Genomic DNA, 23,600 nt, shown 5'->3' with positions numbered 1-23,600 from the left:
GTGGATGCCATCATAGGTGGGCTGATAATGGACGGAAGGGCATAGGTGCCATTCATGGGTGCCCATACCACTGCTGTTCCTTCACCCCATATAGTACTCCTTCTGTGGCAGGGCCTCTTTGATCATTTTGCGGGCGGGGGAAGAGCTTAGCAACGGTATGTCGCTCCCTTGTTCTCATCCTTGTCATTGCTCAAAAATGGGGGAGCAGATGGCAGTGGAGTGGTGGGGCGGCTCTCGGTACCGACAGTGCTCAGTGCCGAGAATGGGAGCGTCAGGTGTCGAGGACACCATGTGGTCTCTGGGAAGGAAGAACTGTTGTGGTGCCGACAGCCTCGGTGCCATTGATGTGGTAATGGTGGGTATCGGCTGCTGTGGAGTTGTTGTCTGTATGGGTGCACCTGTCAATTGTACTATGCTGAGAGGAGGTGGCAGCATAGGCTGCAGTTGTTTTAATGTGCCTGGTCTCGAGTGTCGGGATGGCTCCGCCAGTGTCGAGCCATGGGGTTTCTATTTCCCCTTGGTGCCTACATTGGAGCTAGCTCTCAGGGAGTTTTTAGCTCTCACGGTACCTATGGTACCGGAGCGTCTCCTATCTCAGCTATGGAGCCTGTCAGTGCTGTCAGTATCGACAAGATCTCTTGGTTTGGGAAATGCTGTTTCTTGGTCGGTTCCCGAGCCGGGGGGGGGGGGGGGGGAACGGACGACAGTGTATGCTTCTTAGCCACCATTTTAGCTTGGTGGTCTGTCACATGAGTCACAGACAAAGAAGAGTCCCTGTGAGAGGCTGTAGTCGGTGAACTGTGTTCTGGGGGGTCCATGTTTCTGGTTCAGATGCCAGCCGGAGAGACTTCTCCATGAGCAGCAGTTTAAGCTGCAAGTCTCTGGCTTTTCTGGTCCGAGCTGTCAATTTGTGACAATGAGGGTACTTTTGAGGCATGTGTGAGCATGCCCGTCCAACACTGGGATTGATAGCCTACAGGTGAGGAAGTGTTTAAAGCCCAGAGAACCGGGCATGCCCCTGAGGGGAGAGTTTCGTCCTCCCCCAAGGGGGGAGCTGTGAGTAACGGTTCAACGAAAACCTATTTCTAGTCAGGAAACAAATAAGGTGGGGTTTTTTTTTAAATAATCAAGGACTAGAAAATGAAAGGAGTTAACTATCTCTAACAAAACTAGAACTAACTAGGGTATACTATGCTAACTAAGCTCTTTGAGGCGCTGCTGAATGCTCCAACTTGTAGCCAAGGACAGCAGAGAAGGAACTGGGGGGGGGGGGGGGGGGTTGGTCACACAGTGCCAGTTAACCACCTGAGGCGGCACGAGATGGGGACTGCGCATGTGCATTCCAGCCAGGCACTACTACCACAAATCTCTGATTACAAGCGCAGGGGTGCTCAACACCTTAAGTGGAGCACCCATAGGGACATCACTTGAAGAAATATAATTATGATATATTTTGTACAAAGTATGCCTTGTGAGGTATCATTCTAAAAGTATCAATCTGTTATCATTGTATGTGAAGTTATGAAGTTTTGCTATGTATGTGTTACTTGAAAGATGTTGTGAAGTTGGAAACACCCACAACTAGCCTTTCACATACAACATTGAAGAAACTGAAAAGTGCAAACGGCTCATCAACAAAGACAATGGACCATGGAAAAGGCTTGTCCTCACCTGGGAACCCTTCAGACAGCCTATGGATAGCTGCTATGACTCAGTGAGGCATGCAAGGGCATGTGACCAGACCACATGATACTGAACTCCATTTTGATACCTGTATTTTTCCACAAAGGGAGCTGGGAACTAGGCTTAGAACAAAGGGGTTCCCACCTTACGGAGGTACTATAAAAGATGGGGAGTGACATCATTTCAGGGCCTCACTCCCCACACAAGAGAACACCTGAGGAAAAAGACTGAACCGGGGGAAGTGCTGGTCCCAGGCTAAAGGGATTTCTAGCCTGTGTATGGAAGCTTGATGGACTGCTTGTACTATCTAACAGGATGAGACACTATTTGATTAAAATCCTGTGTAGTATGTTAGGCTTAGATTGCATTCTTGTTTATTTGCTAGGTAATCTGCTTTGATTTGTTTGCTATCACTTACAATCACTTAAAATCTATCTTTCTGTAGTTAATAAACTTATTTTATGTTTTATCTTAACCAGTTTGTTTTTGAGTGAAGTGTTTGGGAAAATCTCAACTCAGTTAACAAAGGTGTTGTACATATTCCTCTCCACATCAAGGGAGGGGCATACTGGGTAATAAATTCATACTGGTTGGATTTTGACCAGGGCAGGACAGTAGAGATCTGGAGTCCTAGGGCGGGGAACTAGGGGTATTTTGGCTGTAGCCTCTCTATTGTTGGCTCATGCAGTGGCTGGCCAGAGCCTATATGTAACTGCAGCTGGGTGTGTCCCTGCCTGTGTGAAGGCTGGTGGGAGTGTAGGACCGGGAGCAGTCTGCACCTTGTCACAGCAGCACAATGTGAGAACGAACCCAGGCTGGGGAGTCAGAGGGCTCAGTGGTACCCCAGTTCTATGTTGCACCCCGAGGGGGGCTCGTCACAGTTTTGTCTTTGATCATTGGGAGAAAATGGGAACAGCCATTGCGAACTGCCCATAGCGCCAATAGATTTATGTGAAGGAAAGATTCTGCTGAGGACCAGTGGCCTTGGACAGTGTGGGTGTTCAAGTGTTCTCCCCAACCTAATAGGGAGGCGTCCGTGGTTATTATCATCATTGGAGGGTGTTGGATGAAGGGAACCCCTGAGCAAACATTGGTTGGTCATGTCCACCAATGTAAGGAGACCTTAACCTTTTTTGGCATGATGAGGCATTTGTGTATATTGTATCTGTTTGGGATGTAGACAGTACAGAGCCAGGCCTGCAGGCAGCGCATGTGTAGCCTTGTGTGTTTGATGACAAATGTCGTTGCTGACATGTGACCCAGTAATTGTAGGCAAGTCTTGGCCAAGATCTGGGGGCTGTTCACTGCTGTGAAGATGAGATTTCATAAGGCTGTGAAATGTTGCTGAGGCAGGGAGGCTGTAGCTTCCAGAGAATTGAGGTAGGCTCCGATGAATACCAGTTTTTGTACAGGTATCAGTGTTGATTTTTGTACGTTTATTTGTAGTCCCAGATGTGTAAAGAGACCTACCGCGTTTTGTGTAGCCTCTATTGTCTCTTGTTGGGTTGGTGCTGTCAGTAAGCAATCGCTGACATAAGGAAAAATTATAATTCCTTATCTTCTGAGATGAGCCGCGACCACTGCAAGGACTTTTGAGAAGACCCATGGGGATGTGGATAGTCCAAAGGGCAGGACCCTATGCTGGAAATGTTCTGTTCCGAGGGTAAACCTGAGAAACTTCCTGTGTGAGGGTTGTATCATTATATGAAAATGTGTGTCCTGGAGATTGAGGGCTGAGAACCAATCCCCTCTTTCCAGTGCTGGACTTGTGGTTGCTATTGTGATCATTTGGAAATGTTGGGTCTTCATGGATTTGTTGAACTGTCTCAAGTCAAGAATGGGCCTCATCCTTCCATTTTTTTCTGAGTTAGAAAGTAGTCTGAGTAAAAACACCTTACACTGTGTTGAATTGGTACTGCTTGTAGTTGTCTAAGATGGGTCACTTCCTGTCGCAATAGTTGGCAGTGAGCTCCTTTGCCTGAGAAACCATGGGAGAGCTTCTGTCAGAGGCTATCGTGGGAGACAGTTGTCCAGGGGGAGTCCATGCTTCAGGTTCGGACTCTGGGTGCAGGGATTTCTCCAACATAAGGAGTTTTAGTTGTAATTCTCTGGCTTTCCTGATGTGGGCTCTCATTTTATCACAGTGTGCGCACTTCTGTGGTATACGTGCTTCGCCCAGGCAGTGAACACACTGCGAATGCCCATCTGAGATAGGAATCGAAAGCCTGTACGTCAGGCAGCATTTGAAACCCGGGGAGCTGGACATGCCCCTCGGAGAGGGGTTTTCTCATTCAGGGGAGAACAGCTCTAATCTAAGGGGTCACTAACAACTGAAATTTATCCTGAAAGAAATTTTTTTTTAAATCATAATAAAACAGAGGAAAGAAGGCTATATCTAAATAAACACTATCTATAAACAGTTAACTATTTGAACTAAGCTCAATAAAGAGGTGCTGCTAAGCGCTCTGACTGAAGCCAAAGGCGGTAGAGAAGGAACTGAGGGGGGGAGGGAGGGGAGTTGGCCACGCAATGCTATGTAACCACCTCATGTAACACGAGACAGGGACAACGCATGCACATCCCAACCGAGCACGGCTACTACAAATCTCTAATTACCAGCGCAGGGGCACCAGAACACTTACAGTGGAGCACTGGTTTATAGACCAGTCAGCCTAACTAAGATATCTGGAAAGATATTGGAACAAATATTAAACATCAATTTGTGACCATTTTGAGGATAATAAGATTACAAGGAATAGGCAACAAGGATTTGTCAAGAAGAAATCATGTCAGATCAACATGATTTCCTTCTCTGACAGGGTTACTGGCTTAGTGGATAGGGAGGAGACTGTAGACATGATATATCATGATTTTAGTAAGCATTTAGACAGAGTCCCACATTCTCATAAGCAAACTAGGGAAATGTGGTCTCTAAATGAAATTACTATAAAGTGGGTGCAAAACTGGTTGAAAGACCATACTCAGCGAATAGTTACCAATGGTTCGCTGTCAAAATGGGAGGTCATATCTAGTGTGATCCCACAGGGGTCAGTCACGTGGCTCAGACACGTGAGTACAGAGTATGCTTATAATATTTGTGGATGACACCAGGCAGGGAGAGGATACCAGCACTTGAGAGGACAGGATTAGAACTGAAAACAACCTTGACAAATTGGAGAATTTATTTGAGATCAGCAAGCTGAAATTCAATAAAGACAAGTCAAAGTACTACTTAGGAAGAAAGAAATCAAATTAATAACTAAAGATGGGGAGTAACTGTTAGGCAGTAGTTCTAATTAAGAAAAGAGGGCTATAGTGTATACATAAACTGAAGATGAGCCAACAATATGATGCAATTGTGAAAAAGGATAGTATCGTTCTAGGGTGTATTACCAGGAGTACTGTATGCGAGACACAGGAGGAATTGTCCTGCTCTACTCAGCACTGGTGAGTCCTCAGCTGGAGTACTGTGTCCAGTCTTGGGCATCACACTTTAAGAAAGATGTAGACAAACTGGAGAGAGCCCAGAGGAGAGCAACAAAAACGATAAAAGGTTTAGAAAACCTGACTAATGAGGAAAGGTTAAAATAACTGGGCATGTTTAATCTTGAGAAAAGACGAGTGGGGGGAGGGGCTGATAACACTTGTCAAATATCTTAAGGCCTATTACACAGAGGACTGTGATCAACTGTTCTCCATGTCCTCTTAAGGTAGGACAAGAAGTAATTGGCATAAACTGCCATAAGAGAGATTTAGGTGAGATGGGAGAAACTTTCTAACTATAAGGATAGCTAAGCAATACAATAGGCTTCCAAGGAAGTGTGTGGAATACCCCTTATTGGAGGTTTTTAAGAACAAGTTAGACAAACAGCTGTCAGGGATGATCTAGGTATATTGATCTTGCCCCAGTGCAAGGGGCTGGACTGGATGACCTCTCAAGGTTCCTTCCAGCCCTACATTTCTCTGATTATATAAACCTTTCTAAGGATGTTTTTCTGCTAGCTGGTCCTTTCAATTTGGCAGAGACAAACAGTGGCAGTCCTGAAGTAGTTTTTTGGAAGCTGGCTGCTGCTTTATCCTCCCTTCCTTTTCTATGTTTTGCCTTTCTCTTATCATTGAGGAGATGCCACAGCCTCACACTTACCTGTTGTTGTGACTCCAGGGATGTTATGTGCAGCTAGAAACAGTTCATCTATGGGATCCACTAGATGCTTAATATTGACTTTCCTTGCATTGTAATAATTGCCATCAGCAGCCATCCCTGCACGTTCTATTGCTATCAGGTGATCAAATCTAGTCAGAGATAAGGTGATAAATTAGTTAAGGGGGGGGGAGGAATTGTAAAACGTACATCTTACATTTTTCTGTCAGTTGCTTTTCCTGCCACACACTTCGTTTCTGTCTCCTTAGGCACAAGTTACACTCATTTTGCAAAGCCTCTGAATGCCAAATTGGACCATTTGCTGTACATCTATTTTCCCACCAACTTATATCCAACAGGTAATTTACAGCACAGTTTATCTCACTCTTGAATTTGGGCCTATACATTTTGTTTTCAATATTTGGTTTGTTTTCTTGGTAGCTTTAATGCAGCCCCTTCAAACTGCCAGCAACAAATGGAGAGAGAGGTGAAATCTTTCTCTACCCAGTGGAGCACTGGGTGAATGACTTTAGAGCCCAGATCCTCAGAGATATTTAGGTACCTAACTCCTATTGATATCAATGGGAGTTAGGCACCAAAATACCGTTGAGGATCTGGGCCTTAGCCTCTCTGTGCCTCAGTTAAAAAGGGATATTGGTTTTAAATCATTAGAGTTTGCAATGCAGTTTAAGATCCTCAGAGGGATCCTCAAAGTGCAGTTTATTGTTCATAATTTCCTATTTAAAGTACTGTACTGCTTGTACGTTACCCATTTATTTGGTTTCTTTTGTTTAACATTTTTGACAAATTTGGTGCTTGTAAATGTGGATGGGAAGCGTGCAGGCAGGATCTGTTTTAGGTAGCCCGTTTAGGATTCCTCCCCCCCCCCCAACAGCTCTACCAATATACCTCAAGCCTAATGTGCAACATCCTGCTAGTCCAGTTCTACTGAATAGAGGCTACCAATTGTGCCAAGTTACTAAGTGGTTTTATGATGTGGACTAAGACACACTGTGATTGCAGTTGTACTTGTGCAACTGAGTTTCCAACATGAAAAAATATTCAGTTTAGCCTCCTAGGATTATGGGATCTATTGAGGTACAAATCAGCTGTAGCTGTTCAACTATAAAAGCATCCTCTTGAGCCTAGTGTATGAGAAATGAAAACAGGGTGTTATTGAAATTATAGTTTTTATTAACCCATAGAAAGAAATCAAAATGGAATGAACTGAAGATGCATATATTTAGATAAGCTGTTATTAAAGAGAATTGGCTGCTAACTGAATATGGCTGTATATGGCCTAGACTTTCATTACATACCTAAACACAGAGAAAGTTCAAGAAAAAAACCCAGTAAGCCCATTAAAAGGAAAGTTGTTGGCCAGATATTCAATGTATGTACATTTTAGTGCAAACTCCAGTGCATGTATACAAACCCTCAATATATGCATGTTCAAATTGGAGTTTTTGGGCACATCAGAGTTTGCACTTGCATAGTTTGAATGAGTTTTCAGAACTACATCCACTCTTCAAAAATGTTGGCTGGGGTGTCTAAAGACAATGAGGATCTTTTTCAGACCATTAAAAACAGATAGGAGGATTTTGCATACTAGAATAAAATGGATTATCAAAGATCTGAGCGTGGATGAAAGTGGACTACAGTCCTGGACTCCAGGATTCTATTCCTGACTCTGCCACAGGACTTTGTGTAGTCTTTGGGAAGACATTTAATCTCTCTGTGGCCTACTTTTCCCATTGATAAGATGGGGATAATGATGTACAGTATTTCACAAGTGTAAAAACAACAAGGAGTCTGGTGGCACCTTAAAGACTAACAGATTTATTTGGGCATAAGCTTTCGTGAGTAAAAACCTCACTTTGAGGTTTTTACTCACGAAAGCTTATGCCCAAATAAATCTGTTAGTCTTTAAGGTGCCACCAGACTCCTCGTTGTTTTTGTAGATACAGACTAACACGGCTACCCCCTGATACTTGACACCTCACAAGTGTAGTGTAAGTTAATGAATGTTTGTAGAGCTCTTTAAAATTTTCATCTGAAAAGTGCCATATAAATGCAAAGTAATGTACTTCCTTCCCCATTTCCTGTTGTGCATTGGGATTGCAGAGGTCTCAGATTAATGTGGAATCCTGTATTTCACATGCACTGCAATACTACAGCAGAGTGGAGTGCTTGACTCTGAATTTTCTTCCTTTAATTTCAGACCTTCAACTGCTATTGTAATATTTACTTAATATATATTTTATAAAAACACAGTCATTTAAAAAGAGAAACAAAACAATTTGATTGGCAGATACTTCATACGTCAAAGATTTGCTTGCAATCATTATATCTTCTGTGAACAGAGCTGTTCCTTTTACTATGACTTTGCATAGCCTCCTTGCTACTCATTTTCAGGAACTTAGTACACATACCTGGGTCTTTCAAGATTCCCATTCTCACACAAAAACATCAAAGCTGACTCTGCAGCATCTCCCTGATAACTCAATAGAGGCACTGGTGTCTTCAGTACCCCTAAAGCGAACAAAAATACAAAATGGATTCCATAGGTCATTTTTTGTGTGCTTAGCTTGGATTTTAAAAGAACAGAACAGTTAGAACTGTAAGGTGATTCTAGCAAACATATGATTGTGTAAGACAATATTTCCCAGTTGGAAATACTGCACTAGTTGCCCATCTTTAGCTTTTGCACAATTCAGAGCTACAAGTCAGAGTCTAGAGACATTATTTGGACTGACAAAAATGAGAAGATGTGCAGGGATGAAGACACTTTAAAAATAAGCTCTCTTCTCACCTCTTTCTTTTTGATGATACACTACATTTCAAAATACAATGGTAATAGGAAGAAAGATTCTAGATGGATTTCAAAAGATTAGGGACTAGATGCTCAATTGGTATAAATCAGAGTAGTTCCAATGAAGTCAATGGAGCTATGCTGATTTAGCCAGGTGCGGATCTGGCCCATTTTGTCTATATGTTAAAGCACTTCTTAAAGGCCTGATCTAATTTAGAGATTGCACTGAAATAGAGCTTGAACCAGATTAGCAAATTAAAACTGAAAAGCTAACTGTCTTTGTTGCCTAACTGCATGTTTTACCTTGCTGAACACAATCCTCAATAATCTTTTTATTCAAACCCATGGCTCTCTGGTCTGTTACTATAACAACATCTTTCTCCAAGCTCTGCAACATGGCTGCCATAGCAATGGCTCCTGGAGGTCCATCATTCTCTTCAGGTGGCTCATGGTTGAAGTGAGTAGGAAATCCAGTGGTTATCAGCACTGATTGGGCATGTGAAAGGGAGAGGCAAGTCTTTAGCAGCTCATCCTGGCAGCACAAATGTTTCACACCCCGGTCTCCTAAAAATCAAAAACATTTTATTTAAAGACAGTGCTAGATTTTTAGTATATTAATACCTCCAAGAGGTTCTGTCAGGACCAATCCCTGTCCATCACTGTCAGAGTTCCCGGCAGGGCCAACGAGAAGAGCAGCCAGGCTCTATCACTATTGATCCAGAGATAGTGACAGACCAGGGGAATGGAGACCATCAGCAAAGTACATCATCTCCCACTAGGTAAGTGCAGTGAGAGTCTCCTGAATGAACTTATAGAAGGTTGTGAAGACTATTGTCCATTCTGCAGCTCTACTGGGATCATTACCGATGTGTGTGCTTGTGAAGGATGTCATAAAGTGGTCATCATGGGGTAAATGAGTTACCCAAAATATTAGGGGATGGAGCCATGCTCTACCCCTGCCTACATTATGTTTTTCACTGGGAGTTCCATACCCCCACAAACTAAATTTGTTTGAGATGCATTTGAATAAAGCAGCAAGTTTCTAGCCTGTAATCCTAGAGTGTTATTTTTGTTGTACCTAGCAGTCCCTTTACAAAAAAGGAGAGGTTGGGAAGCCTCCCTCGGCCTGGACTGAACTGTGGATCATTATTGGAAATGAGGCTGAAGTGCAGAATTCAGATCTGGATTCAGATTGCTGAAACCCCAAACAGATGAGGGTTTCATTTCAATTTTTTATAGAGAATGGGGTACTGGTTTATAGCCAATGGGGTATTGGTTCCGCTCATTATAAATACTGAGTGAGTGGATAAATTCAGAACCAGATCCACTCTCATATTCAAAATCATTGCTAAATTCAGAAGTGTTGGGGGCAGGAGTTTTGGTAAGTGATGTGAGTGAAATGAGAAGAAAATAAGAGATGTGGGATGGGAATGCAGAAGATAAACCTAGAAAATATGACAAAAAAGACGCTGGGGCAGAGGGGATTTTGTTCATTGATCCTCCCATTCTGGAGCCACTTTTCCCTTTTAAATAATTCAAGTGTCTTGGCCCAATGTTGTTGTGTAAAGAACAAAATCAGATTCAGAGAAGATCCAGACCCCAGTTATTTTACACAAACAAGCTCAGCACATTCCTGTGTACATGTCCAAATGCAGAGATAAACATTTAAACTCAGGCTCATGCACATGCTCACATGTACACATAGAAAAACTGCACCAGGACAGGGCAAGGCAATCGATTTGTAAGTGGGCATTTCACACTGTGGCTAGGGACTGTCTCCAAAATGGGAAAGGGAAGATGTCATTCGAACTTGTCCAAAACTGTTAGCTCTAGCCTGTTTCTTCATAATAGATTATTGAATAATGGCCAAACCAGTAATTCTTTCTGAACTGGTTGAGGGATGGGGCTTGAGGGAGAGTGTAAAATTAACAGGCTGTGATTCTAGTGTAAGAAACTCAATTCTCTGGAAGAAACTGGAATACCGGGCCTAGCACAACAGGGACCAACCTGGCTATGGCCTTTAGACCATACTGCATGATGAACATTAAATAATAACAATAATATAGTCAGATTGAGCCCCATATGGCTTGGAGCTATCTGGGAGGAAGGAGTGGGACTGGATCTCTGAGTGTGTGGTAAGTGAAAATGCAGTGATTTTTTTGGTCAGAAGCTCTTCAGAGCAGTTGGATGCAGTGGCGGATTTGCCAATTGGGGCCCCCCAGAAATGTGTGCTCCCACACCCCGACCCATTTCACCCACCCGGCGCTCCTGCCAGGGAGCGGGGTCGGGGCACAGGGGCTTGCTCCGTTCTGCCTGGTGCTCCTGCCAGGGAGTGAGGCAAGCCCCTGTTCCCCGACCCTGCTCCCTGGCAGGAGCACCGGGCGGGCAGGGGAAGCCCCTGTACCCCAACCCTGCTGCCCTGCAGGAGTGCCGAGTGAGTGGAATGGGACAAGCCCCTGCGCCCTGACCTTGCTGCCCGGCAGGAGTGCTGGGTGGGGGAGCGAGGTGGGGCAAGCCCCCATGCCCCAACCCCATTTCCCCACGAGGTGTATGTGGGGAGGCTGATTGTACGCAGAAGGGATGGGGAGGGGCCCCCAATTGCTTTGGCCCAGGGCCACACAAAAGCTTAATCCGCCTCTGGTTGGATGTCACAATGCAGATGACCTCGTCTATCCAGTAGGTTGTGTCAGGACCAATCCCTGTTCTGCACTGTCAGTCTGGTTGAAGGAGAGGAGCAACCAATAACCTTTTCCGTAGCCCTAGCACTACTACAAATTGGAGGATTGGGCCAAAAGAAATCTGATGAGGTTCAACAAGGACAAGTGCGGAGTCCTGCAGTTAGGAAGAAAGAATCCCATGCACTGCTACAGGCTGGGAACTGACTGGCTAAGCAGCAGTTCTGCAGAAAAGGACCTGGGGATTACAGTGGACGAGAAGCTGGATATGAGTCAGCAGTGTGCCCTCGTTGCCAAAAAGGCCAATGGTATATTGGGCTGTATTAGTAGGAGCATTGCCAGCAGATTGAGGGAAGTGACTATTCCCCTCTATTCGACACTGGTGAGGCCACACCTGGAGTATTGCTTCCAGTTTTGGTCCCCCTCCCCCCCACTACAGAAGGGATGTGGACAAATTGGAGAGAGTCCAGCGAAGGGCAATGAAAATGATTAGGGGGCTGGGGCACATGATTTACGAGGAGAGGCTGAGGGAACTGGGGTTATTTAGTCTGCAGAAGAGGAGTGAGGACCTTCAACTACCTGAAGAGGGGTTCGAAAGAGGATAGAGCTAGGCTGTTCTCAGTGGTGGCAGATGACAGAACAAGAAGCAATGGTCTCAAGTTGCAGTGTGGGGGGGTCTAGGTTGGATATTAGAAAACACTATTTCACTAGGAGGGTGGTGAAGCACTGGAATGGGTTACATAGGGAGGTGGTGGAATCTCTATCCTGAGAGGTTTTTAAAGCCTTGGCTGGGATGATTTAGTTGGTATTGGTCCTGCTTTGAGCACGGGATTGGACTAGATGACCTCCTGAGGTCTCTTCCAACCCTACATTTCTATGATTCTATGTGTGGTCCCTATCTGTATTCCACACATGGGTATGCAGGCATACCTCATGCTTGAGTCTGGACATTCTTACAAGCACTGAATGTTGGCCCACACATACACCATAGGTCTCCTCATGCTCTTGACAAAGGGATAAGAGACAGTGCAGGCTGACGCCTCTCTACTCCCTCATCTTACTACAATCTAACAGGATCCAAAGCACAGGGAATGGAGGGCAGGTAATGGAATCAGATGGGCACCACAAATCTTGAAGAACTTCCAGTTTCAGTAAGTAACCTCTATTTCTTCTTCAAGTGATGGTTCCTATATGTATTCCATAATTGAGTGATTGACAAGCACTGTTGGAAGACAGGATACTGGGCTAGATGGACCATTGGTCTGACCCAGTATGGCTGTTCTTATGTTCTAATGTTCAGTGCTCAGGCTGGAGATGGGTGCGAGGAAGGCAGTAGCAAAGATGCTTGCAGTACTGCAGATCCCACGACAGCATCCACAGCTGATGCATAAACCAAAGCGTAGTGTGTTGCAAACGTATGGATAGAACTTCAGGTGGCTGCCTTGCAAATGTCTTGTAGCAGGACGTCATGTAGGGATGCCATTGAGGCAGCCTGTGCTCTTGTGAAATGAGCTGTGACACCCCCAGGGAAGGGATTTTTGCTACCCTGTAACACTGTAGGATGCATCCCAGAACCCACTTAGAAATCCTCTGGGAGGATATGGCTCGACGACGTCATCTTTCTGCTAGAGCAGTAAAAAGTCTCAATGATTTTCTAATTGGTTTGGTTCTTTTCAGGTAGAATGGAAGGGCACTCTGGACATCGAGGGAGTGAAGTCCTTTGTCTTCAGCAGAAGCATAGGGTTTTGGGAAAAATGCAGGTAAATGAATACTTTAGTTAATATGGAATTCAGAAACAACCTGGAGGAGAAACTTAAGGTATAGGGAAAGGGAAATCTTGTCTTTGTGAAAACTTGTACAAGAGGGTCTGCCATGATGACTCCAAGCTCACTGACACTCCTGGCTGAAATGGTAGCCACTAAAAATGCCACCTTTATGAACAGGTGAATCATGTCACCAGGGTTTGAAGGACAGACTGGTGAGAGTTGACAGGGTGAGATTAAGGTCCCATTGAGGTGTAGGTTTGATCACTGGTGGAAAGGTCCTGACAAGGCCTTTCATAAACCATGCTGTAGTTGGATGAGTGAACAGGGAATGTCAATCTACTGGAGGGAGGAAGGCATTAATCACTGCAAGGCAGACTTGCAATGAACTAATGGAGAGGCCTGAGGTCTTCAAGGACGGGAGATCATGTAGAATGTTTGGAATATTTGCAGTGGTTGCAGAGTATTGGTGGAGTTGTGCCCAACTGAAAAAGTGCCATTTGGCCAGGCAGCAAGTTCTAGTAGAATCCTTCTCCTTTGGGTAAGGATAGCCTGAACAGGAGCAGAGCATGAGCATGCTATGTACCTGCGGATCCGGGTTGAACTCATCCTCCTTGTACACTGACGGTTCCAGTTGCCAGGAGGGAGAGGAGCGGTACGATTCTTGAGAAGTGCCTGGACACCTGACATAAGAATCCCATGGACCCCAATAAGGTCAGAAGGACAGTCTATTGGTTGCGGAGGACCCAAAGTAAATCAGTACCTGTGGTCCCTGGGGAGGTCATACCCGGAGGAATAGAGAGTGTGACTCTTTGAATGTCTGTCAGAGATCGACTGTCTCCGTGGAGATATTGGAGTGGTTAGCACATCCGACTCATCTGAGTCCAAAAACTGCTCCATCATTATGGGAGCACTCCTGCCAGAGGGTTGGAGGTGAGATGGCTCCAGGAACACCGACGTAGACTCCTCCTCTGGTGTAATAATATCCCTCAAGAGGGCTGGGCTGGAGAGAAGTGGAGACTGTGGATAAGGGAGGAGTATATTCTCCAATGTTATGTAAGCCTCCGAATGCCCCAGTGTCCGAGGTTTTCTGGCAGTCAGATCCAGTGGACCTGGGTGCATCTATGGAAACAGCAGTTCTTGGACAAATGAGGCGGTACCGATGGTGGGTCCGGACCAGTGCTTGTAGACAGAACTGGTGAAGGTTGGTTCTTATGCTTCAGTACCAGGGTGATCAACAGAATCAGCGTATCTTTCTTTTTATGTGTTTGCTCTCCAATCTGGGACTTTTTAGAGGAATCGGTTCCTTAGGTTCTGTGTGCAAAGTCTCACCCAATCTGAAGAGGCTTGGGGAGGAAGTACATCTCTTATGGACAGTCCTCAATGGGGATCTGTCCTTATGCCCATGAGAGTATCCTCTACCCTTATGGTAAACCTTAGAAGAAGAGTCTTTGGGCTTAGGTACTGGAGGCTCTGCTCCTAGGCATGTGCTTGGAGGGGCACTGCTTGTTATTTGAGGCTGATGTATGGGCTGGGGATCTCCCTGGCCTAGGTCAGAAAGGGGCCTCATAGCCTTTTCTATCAGGTGTTTTCTCAGGCAAAACTCACAGGCTTCTTGAGTTCTGTGTGGAAATGAGTGACAAATACTGGACTTTGCAGAGATATTCACCTCACCCAGACAGTAGTGATGTTCGTCACTGATGGAGAAGGAGTGAGGGCAAGAGATGCAATTCTTGAAACCCAGGACTCAGGGCATAGTCTGAGACACAGGGAAGGATTCCCCAACCAGGGGGGAAAACCTCACACTATATTAACTGAACATTAATTAATTAGTAAGCTAAGAAAAATAAACTATTTACAAATGTCTTTACGCGTGGTACAAAGAGCTGAAGGACCAGAGGTCATAGGATTCTAACTCAGGTCATGCAGTGATAAGAAGGGACTGGAGAAGTGTTGGCCTGCACTGTCTCTTATATGCTCAGTCAGGAAGATGAGGAGACCTACAGCATGTGCGGGCCAGCAGACACTGCTTGGAAGAATTTCTGGACTCGGGAGCATGGTATACATGTGTAGCCCCATGTGGAATGCACATAGGTACATCACTTGAAGAGTAAGCTCTGTTTTCTTCTTAATGTGCTCGTAACACCTGCAGCTAACCATTAAAACAATGGATGGATACATTCTTCCATCGCTTCAACAGGTGAGTGTTCAGCTAGTTTTGACTTGAGTTCTGGGTTTATTTGTTTTTATGGCTTCTCACATGGAAAATGAGTCCAATCCTGGATTTGCAAATGTGGTTGCATGTCTTGCAAGTGTAGTCATTGGGGGGAGAGCTTGAGGCGTTGGACTTATGACATGCTCTCTTCTCCTGCAGAGACCTCACACACCACTCTTCAAAAGTAGACACGGCCTCATGGCATATACCTCTCCATCTGGGTCTCTCCAGTGCAATGAGTTCCCAGATTTTAATGTCTATCTTGCATGCATTGAGATTGGCCTTCAAAGAGTCTTTATATCTGAGGATGGGTCAACCCTTAGAGTGGTTTCCTGTGCTCAGCTGACTGTAGAGCATCACTTTCACATACAGGAAACCTCCATGTAGACTACATGTCCGACCCAACAAAGTTGAGCCCTGATGAACATGCTCTCAATGCCAGGGATCTGGCAACTCTCAAGGACTTCAGTGTTGGGGATCCTATCCTGCCACTTGATACTGAAGACAGATCTTAGGCAATGAAGGTTTAAGCTCCCCAGCTTTTTGATGTGATATTAGTAGAGCATCCATGTCTCACAGCCATAGAAGAATAAGGTGAGTACAATAGTGCGGAGGATTTTTATCTTAGTTCTGAGGCAAACTCCATGCTCCCTCCAGGGCCTGTGAGTGAGGCTGCCAAATGCCAAGCTGCCTTTGCCAGGCACTGAGTGATCTCATCATTCAACATGGTGTTCCTGGAAAGTATGCTATCCAGTGTGACAGACCCAGACCAGTGGGGTACAGGAGTCTGGTAGAGGGCAAATATACTGGTCACTGGATGAGTAGTTTTCTGTTCCCTGAGTGACCAGAGCAGGGGCTGAACTAGAGTAATCAGGAACCTACTAGAACCAGTTAAGGCAGGCAGGCTAATTAGGACACCTGGAGCCAATTAAGAAGAAGCTGCTAGAATCAATTAAGACAGGCTAATCAGGGTACCTGGGTTTTAAAAGGAGCTCACTTCAGTTTGTGGTGAGAGTGTGAGGAGCTGGGAGCAAGAGGCGCAAGGAGCTGAGAGTGAGAGGGAGTGCTGCTGGAGGACTGAGGAGCACAAGTGTTATCAGACACCAGGAGGAAGGTCCTGTGGTGAGAATAAGGAAGGTGTTTGTAGGAGGCCATGGGGAAGTAGCCCAGGGAGTTGTATCATAGAATCATAGAATCATAGAATATCAGGGTTGGAAGGGACCTCAAGAGGTCATCTAGTCCAACCCCCTGCTCAAAGCAGGACCAATTCCCAACTAAATCATCCCAGCCAGGGCTTTGTCAAGCCTGGCCTTAAAAACCTCCAAGGAAGGAGACTCCACCACCTCCCTAGGTAACGCATTCCAGTGTTTCACCACCCTCCTAGTGAAATAGTTTTTCCTAATATCCAACCTGGACCTCCCCCACTGCAACTTGAGACCATTGCTCCTTGTTCTGTCATCTGCCACCACTGAGAACAGCCGAGCTCCATCCTCTTTGGAACCCCCCTTCAGGTAGTTGAAGGCTGCTATCAAATCCCCCCTCATTCTTCTCTTCTGGAGACTAAACAATCCCAGTTCCCTCAGCCTCTCCTCATAAGTCATGTGCTCCAGCCCCCTAATCATTTTTGTTGCCCTCCGTTGGACTCTTTCCAATTTTTCCACATCCTTCTTGTAGTGTGGGGCCCAAAACTGGACACAGTATTCCAGTATTGTAGCTGTCATGCAGCTGTTACAGGAGGCACTATAGACAGCTGCAGTCCACAGGGCCCTGGGCTGGAACCCGAAGTTGAGGGCGGGCCCGGGTTTCCCCCAAACCTCCCAATTGACCTGGTCTGTGGGTTCTTCCAGAGGGGAAGGTCTCTGGGCTGTTCCCCAACCCACATGGTGAATCTCTGAGGCAAGAAAATCCACCAATAAGCGCAGGATCCACCAAGATAGAGGAGGAACTTTGTCACACCAGGTAGCAGAATTTTCCGACCAAGTTGAGGGGTGTGTTGTCAATTGTGATGATAGGATCATGGTGCTGGCGATACTGGTGGTCTGCTGCTGGCTGTCTTTTTTCAACTGAAGCACTTTGAGGCATAGGCAAAGTGGTCCACAATAAGCTGGATGTCCTCAAGCATGTGTGCAACAAAGACACAGTCATATTAAACCAATGACTATAATAAAATCTCATGTTTCTTGGTCATCTGTAGGGGTCTGAAAGGAATTTATTCCCCTTCAATACACAATTCGCCAAATCCATTCTGGGTTTTTTTTTGCCTTCCTCTGAAGCATCAGGAATTGACCACAGTTGGAGGCAGGACACCGGGCAAGATGGAACAATGCTCTGAAGTGGTACCTGGAATCCTTTGTTCCTAGATGCTTAGCTGTTGAATCTTGCTCATGTGCTCAGGGTCAAACTGATTGCTAGATCTGGGGAAGAAGAAGGCAACTAAAATTGCTGCAGGCTGTGCAAATTGCAGACTGTTGTTTCAGAGACTCAAAGGGAGTTTGAAGGACTATCACTTGTTTCCCAGACTTTAAGGAGCTTGCTTTCATGCTCTACAGAGGGTTTGGACACCATTCTACAGAGACTGAGAGGGGTAAAATTTCCCAGAAAAGAATCCTAGAGGAGTGTATGTATATATGTGCACATAAATATATTTTGCAGTGAGACTTGCAAAAGTAATAAGTAATAAAACTTGGGGAAAAACCCTTAAAAGAGTTGTTGTTGACATTGTTCACAGTTACATCAAGGGTTATAGGTAAACTGTTATGCATTCATAGATAGATAGATATTTAGTTCATAAATTTTCCATTAGAGATTGTATCATTCTCCTTCTATCAGAAATTAAATTCTGTATAAACCCTGAAAAAACTAAGCTTTGCTCTGTACTACAGCAGAAAGATAAGCTGAAGTACTGAACAGGAAAGAAATAAAATACCTGATCTTAGTATGTTGCCTTCCCCAAACTTGTTATACATAAACATTTAAGCTAAGCAAGATATTATTCCATTCAGAAGAAGTCAGTGTTTAAAAGTACATAGACAAATAAAATCCCCAGCACGCTTTATATATGAAGGAGTGAAAGGTACTGAAAAACTGTTAAAGGATGCAGTAGTCCTCGTCGACATCATCTCACATAGGGAATTATCCTTGAGCTGATGCCAGTATGTTTAACAGCTCTGCAGTTCATATACTAGCAATTGCTACTAGTATTCATTTATATATAGGGCCCTACCAAATTCACGGCCATGAAAAATGCGTCATGGACCGTGATCTGGTTTCCCTCATGAAATCTGGCCATTGTAGAGGGGGTCATGGTATTGCCACCCTTACTTCTGCACTACTGCTGGCGGTGGCACTGCCTTCAGAACTGGGCAGCTGGAGAGCGGCGGCTGGGAGCCCAACTCTGAAGGCAGCACTGCCACCAGCAGCAGTACAAAAGCAGGGGTGGCATGATATAGTATTGCCACCCTTACTTCTGTGCTATTGCCTTCAGAGCTGGATGCTGGAGAGTGGTGGCTGCTGGCCGGGCACCCAGCTGTGAAGGCAGCATTGCTATCAGCAGCAGCGCAGAAGTAAGGGTGCCAATACTGTGACCCCCCTACAAAGCCTTGCCAACCCCACCCCCAACCCCTTTTTGGACTGGGACTCCCACGGTTACACCATCATGAAATTTCAGATTTAAATATCTGAAACCAGGAAATCTCATTAAATCCTATGACCGTGAAATTTACCAAAAGGGACCATGAATTTGATATGGCCCAGTGCTTAATTTGTGCCAGGGCTTGCCAGGACTGAGCCCTGTCACCTCTAAGCTTGCCACACAAGTTATGAAAGTAAATAATTGCTTGAGCCCTGGCACCTAATTGCTTGAGCCCCAGCACCTCTTTCATTACAAATTAAGCACTGGTAGGACCCTATTTATATACAGTAACTAGATTTCTTCCTGGTGAGAACTAGCTTCTGGTCTCCAGTCACCTTGCAGCAGTCAGGTGCAATCTGCCTAGGGTTTTCAGTGATGGTCAGCAGTACATGATGTTAACATGAAAATGAGTGTAAGGCAAACCCTCAGCTGGACCAGCGCTGCTCACTCAGCTATGACTCACCCCTCCAGCAGAGCCTGCAATGACTCATCTCTCAGGCATGCTGCAACAGCCTATCCAGGGGCAGGGGCAGATGACCCACAGGCACAGGTAGGGTTACCATTCGTCCGGATTCCCCCGGACATGTCCGGCTTTTTCGAGTTAAAAATAGCGTCCGGGGGGAATTTGTCAATGTCCGGACTTCCCCTCCTCCCCCCCCATACAGAGCGTGCGTGCGGCTTACAAAGCAGCCCGGGCTCCGACAGCCAGAGCCAGAGCCCTTCCGTCACTTTCCCCCTCCTCTCTCCTGAAACTTGACACCACTCCCCTCCTCTCTCTCCCTCCCCCTCCCTCCCTGCATTCTCAGATCACCGGGTTCGCCGTCTGGAGCTCTGACCCTGCTCCCCTCCCCCGCTGTCGAGCGCGCTGCTCTGCAGCACGATATGGGGGCCGGGGGCCAGAGAAGCGGCAGGGAGGTTCTGGGGTAGTCAAGAGACAGGGAGCAAGGGGGAGGGTTGGATGGGTCAGGAGTTCGGGGGGGGCTGTCTGAGGGTTGGGGGTGTAAGGTTTTGGGCAGTCAGGGTACAGGTGGGGGGGGTCTCAGGAGGGGGCAGTTAGGGGACAAGGCACAGGGAGGCTTAGGTAGAGGGTGGGGTTCTGGAGGGCAGTTAGGAGCAGGGGTCCCAGGAGGGGGCAGTCAGGGGACAAGGAGCGGGGGGGGGTCGGGAGTTCGGGGGGGGGCTTTCTGGGGGGTGGATAAGGTTTTGGGCAGTCAGGGTACAGGTAGGAGGTAGGGTCCTGGGGGGCAGTTAGGGAGAGGGGTCTTAGGAAGGGGCAGTTAGGGGATAAGGAACAGGGAGGCTTAGGTAGGGGGTGGGGTTCTGGAGGGCAGTTAGGAGCAGGGGTCCCAGGAGGGGGGGACAGGGAGTAGATGGGTTTAGATGGGTCAGGAGTTCTGGGGGGGGCTGTCAGGGGGTGGGGGTGTGGATAAGGGTTGGGACAGTCAGGGGACAGGTAGGGGGTAGGGTCCTAGGCGGCCAGTTAGGATGTGGGGAAGGTCTCAGGAGGGGGCAGTCAGGGGACAAGAGGCAGGGAGGCTTAGGGAGGGGGTGGAGTCCTGGGGGGCAGTCAGGGGACAAGGAGTGGGGGGGAGGGTTGGGGGTTCTGAGGGGGCAGGAAGTGGGAGGGAGTGGAAGGGGCAGGGGCGGGGCTAGGACAGGACGGGGGCGGGGCTCCTCCCGTCCTCTTTTTTGATTGTTGAAATATGGTAACCCTAGGCACAGGTATTTCACACTCCCCACCAGAGCCACAACTTGCTCTGTGCAACAGCACCATTTGGCTAGGAATCTTCCTGCTGCCTCATGGTGTTACAGATTTTCTAGGCTTCCAGCCTGCCCTTGATCCTATCCCTGTTCCTGCCCCAGCCTTGCCTAAGCCTTGTCCTAGCCCGCTTCAGCTGCTCCAGCCCTGGTCCTGACCTGCTCCAGCCCTGCACCCAGCTCCTGACCCCCAGATCCTTGGACTGACTCTAGCCCAGCTTCGACTTCATCCTGCTTCCAAATTCTGACTACGATCCTGAGTTGGCACATCTATGGACTCTGACCCCGGTTCTTACCTATGGCTTGTCCCTGGACTGCAGCGTCAGTGCTGCCCTCGGCCAGGTCGCAACTCTACCTCCAGCTTCAACCCTTGATATCTGTTTTCGGACACTGCTTTAACCACCAGGCCTGACTGTCTAGAACTCAGAGTCTGAAAATGAGACCAGGAATGGGAACTGAATTGATGCCTGCCTTTATCCGGTGCAGACCAGTACCTTAGGCTGGCACAAAGTAGTCCATTTGGTAAGGTGGAAGGGGAGAAGTAACAATGTTCAATCAGAATAATCTAACATTGGAATTCTTTGTAACATTTGGAATTACCTTTCAATTGTTACTATTTAAAGTCAACTGTGCAATATCTAAATGAACAGAATGGATCATACTAATTTAGTATGACAAATCCTATGTTTCCAGAATGATTAATTCTTCAGTAACTCAAGAAAAAAAATTATTTTTTTACCTGGATCTACTCCAATTAGACTTTCTAGCTCTCTTATCTTTTGCACAGCTGTTTCTGATGCAATGCTATAATGCAAAGGATTTTGAGAAATGCAGTGGACCGTGGGGATTTCTTTAGAGTTATGAACTGGAGCATCTTCATTCTTCAGGGCAGTAATAAACATGCACCCAGGAGAATGTGTAAAAGCCAGCGGAGACTCTACAATAGATGGAAAAACTTCAACTCAGTATGCTAATATACTAATACAATATACAATATACTAATAACAAATACAAATATTATTGATAAAGCACCAGAACGATAAGAAAAATAGAAAAGTTGCATCCTAAAACATATACACGGTCCCTACCCCAAAGAGCTTACAATATAAGATGACAAGTGACACGTGAAGGGAGCTAATCAAATATATACATAAGTAACATTGTAAGTTTGTGTGTATATATATGTGTATATATACACATACACAAACACATCGGGAGGAAAGAACGGGGGCTTATGGATCAGTTGAACACATTTTCACTTAAGAAAAAGACTATATGAAATTGTATTTAGATGATTGGGCTTATATTTTCAGAAGTGTCCCCATTTTTGTTACCCAACTTGAATGATTTAGAACCTGATTTTGGAGGCACTGAGCACTTGCAGCTCCTAATGGAGTTAATCTGAAAATCAGATCTTAGATGTCTCAAGTTGGGCACCCTAAATCAGTGATAATTTTGACAATTTAGGTACAAGTGACTTGCCTATAGTCATACAATGAGTCAGTGGTACAGCTGGGATTAAAAATATAATCAGTCACCCACTTCTGTAGTACAAACACTAAACAACATTGCCTTTCTTTAGTATCTGTGAGTTTGCTGTATAGTAAATGTGTGTGAGAGGCAGCCTATCCACTGTAAGCACTGCTCTAGTCCATGTTACTAAACTCACTTTGCAGAAGCACTAAAAAAATACACTGGGACTCATTCTCCACTGCTTTTGCCTTGTGTAATCATTTAGACACAATGTAAAACACTGCCACTATGATTTGCAAGCATTTCACATCCACTGTGCCCTCACTTCGCATTAAATATAAATGACTGCATAAGGTGCAATGTAGAGCTGTGTGGAGAATGGAAATGCTGTTTCACAAAGAATCCTGAAGTTTGTTTTTGTTGTGATTTGGAACAAACCCCCAAATTTTTGAAATTCTCTGTGAAAGAAAATTCAGGAAAAATTTTTTTTTGGATCAGTCAAAATGTTTTTTTTTTTGAGAAAATCAAAATGTTTTGTTTCAGTTGACTTTATTTTATATTATAAAATATAATTAGGCTTGGCAAAATTAGATTTTTAAAATAATTTTGACACGTAATATTGATGTTTATTTTTAAGCATTTTGTTGTTGTTATTGAATTAAATTTTTACATAGTGTAAAATTATGGTTTTAAAGAACAGTAAAAGCTGTGTTCTCCGGCCCTGTACCAACCAGAGAGCTCTATAAACTGGCATTTCTAATCTTCATAGAAAGTCTGCTTTATAGTCCTGGTTGGTGCGAGGCAGGCAGGCTCCCTATGTGGCTTCCTGGAAGTGGTGACATGCTCCTGCTGCTCCAAGGCGGAGGAATGGCCACAAGGGGTTTGGAGTGCAGGAGGGGGTGCAGGACTGGGGCGCGGGGGGGGGGATGAGGGGCACAGGCTCTCGGAGGGAGTTTGGGTGCAGGGGCGGGCATGGGATTGGGGTGCGAGCTCTGGGAGGGAGATTGGGTGTGGGAGGGGATGCGGGGTGCTGGATCCGGGGGGGGCGCTCACCTTGGGCGGCTCCGCGCAAGCAGCGACCAGTCCCTGTGGCCCTTAGATGGAAGTGCAGCTAGGTGGCTCTGCGCACGCTGCCCCCGCCCCAGCGCTGGCTCCGCAGCTCCCATTGGCTGGGAACCGTAGCTAATGGGATCTGCGGGGGTGGCGCCTGTGGACGGGGGCAGCGTTTGCAGAGCTGTCTAGCCGCACCTCTGCCTAGGGACCGCAGGGACTGGTCGCTGCTTGCGGGGAGCCACTTGAGGTGAGCAATCCCGCATTCGGCACTCCGCGCATCCCAACCCCCTGCCCCGCACTCTCTCCCACACGCAAACTCCCTCCCAGAGCCTGCGCCCTGCATGCCTCTACTCCCTCCCTCTTAGTTAACCAGAATTTTTCACTTACCAGCACCCC

At 46.1% G+C, this 23,600-nt stretch overlaps 1 protein-coding gene across 27 annotated transcripts in view; it reads right to left on the bottom strand.

Moving 5' to 3' along the window:
• Positions 1 to 23,600, bottom strand: part of DGLUCY (D-glutamate cyclase) — a 109,389-nt gene that overhangs the window by 38,424 nt on the left and 47,365 nt on the right. For 24 of the 27 annotated variants that reach the window (XR_010601137.1, XR_010601138.1, XR_010601136.1 and 21 more), the window contains 4 exons: positions 21,418 to 21,615; positions 8,940 to 9,200; positions 8,257 to 8,356; positions 5,828 to 5,976 (listed from right to left, as the gene is read on the bottom strand). Coding sequence is in view for 23 of the 27 variants with exons in the window: in XM_065595604.1 (XP_065451676.1) it covers positions 5,828 to 5,976; positions 8,257 to 8,356; positions 8,940 to 9,200; positions 21,418 to 21,615 (708 nt within the window). In the remaining 4 variants the exon portion in view is untranslated. Of the gene's footprint in view, positions 1 to 5,076; positions 5,197 to 5,827; positions 5,977 to 8,256; positions 8,357 to 8,939; positions 9,201 to 21,417; positions 21,616 to 23,600 lie in introns of all 27 variants that reach the window. The other 3 variants (XR_010601139.1, XM_065595617.1, XM_065595616.1) reach the window with 3 other exon arrangements.

The sequence above is a fragment of the Chrysemys picta genome, chromosome 4 (genome assembly GCF_011386835.1).
Source record: "Chrysemys picta bellii isolate R12L10 chromosome 4, ASM1138683v2, whole genome shotgun sequence".
Taxonomy (NCBI): Eukaryota; Metazoa; Chordata; order Testudines; family Emydidae; genus Chrysemys; species Chrysemys picta.
The sequence above is the reverse complement of the archived record's forward strand: the minus strand, read 5'-3'. Positions and strand labels throughout refer to the sequence as shown.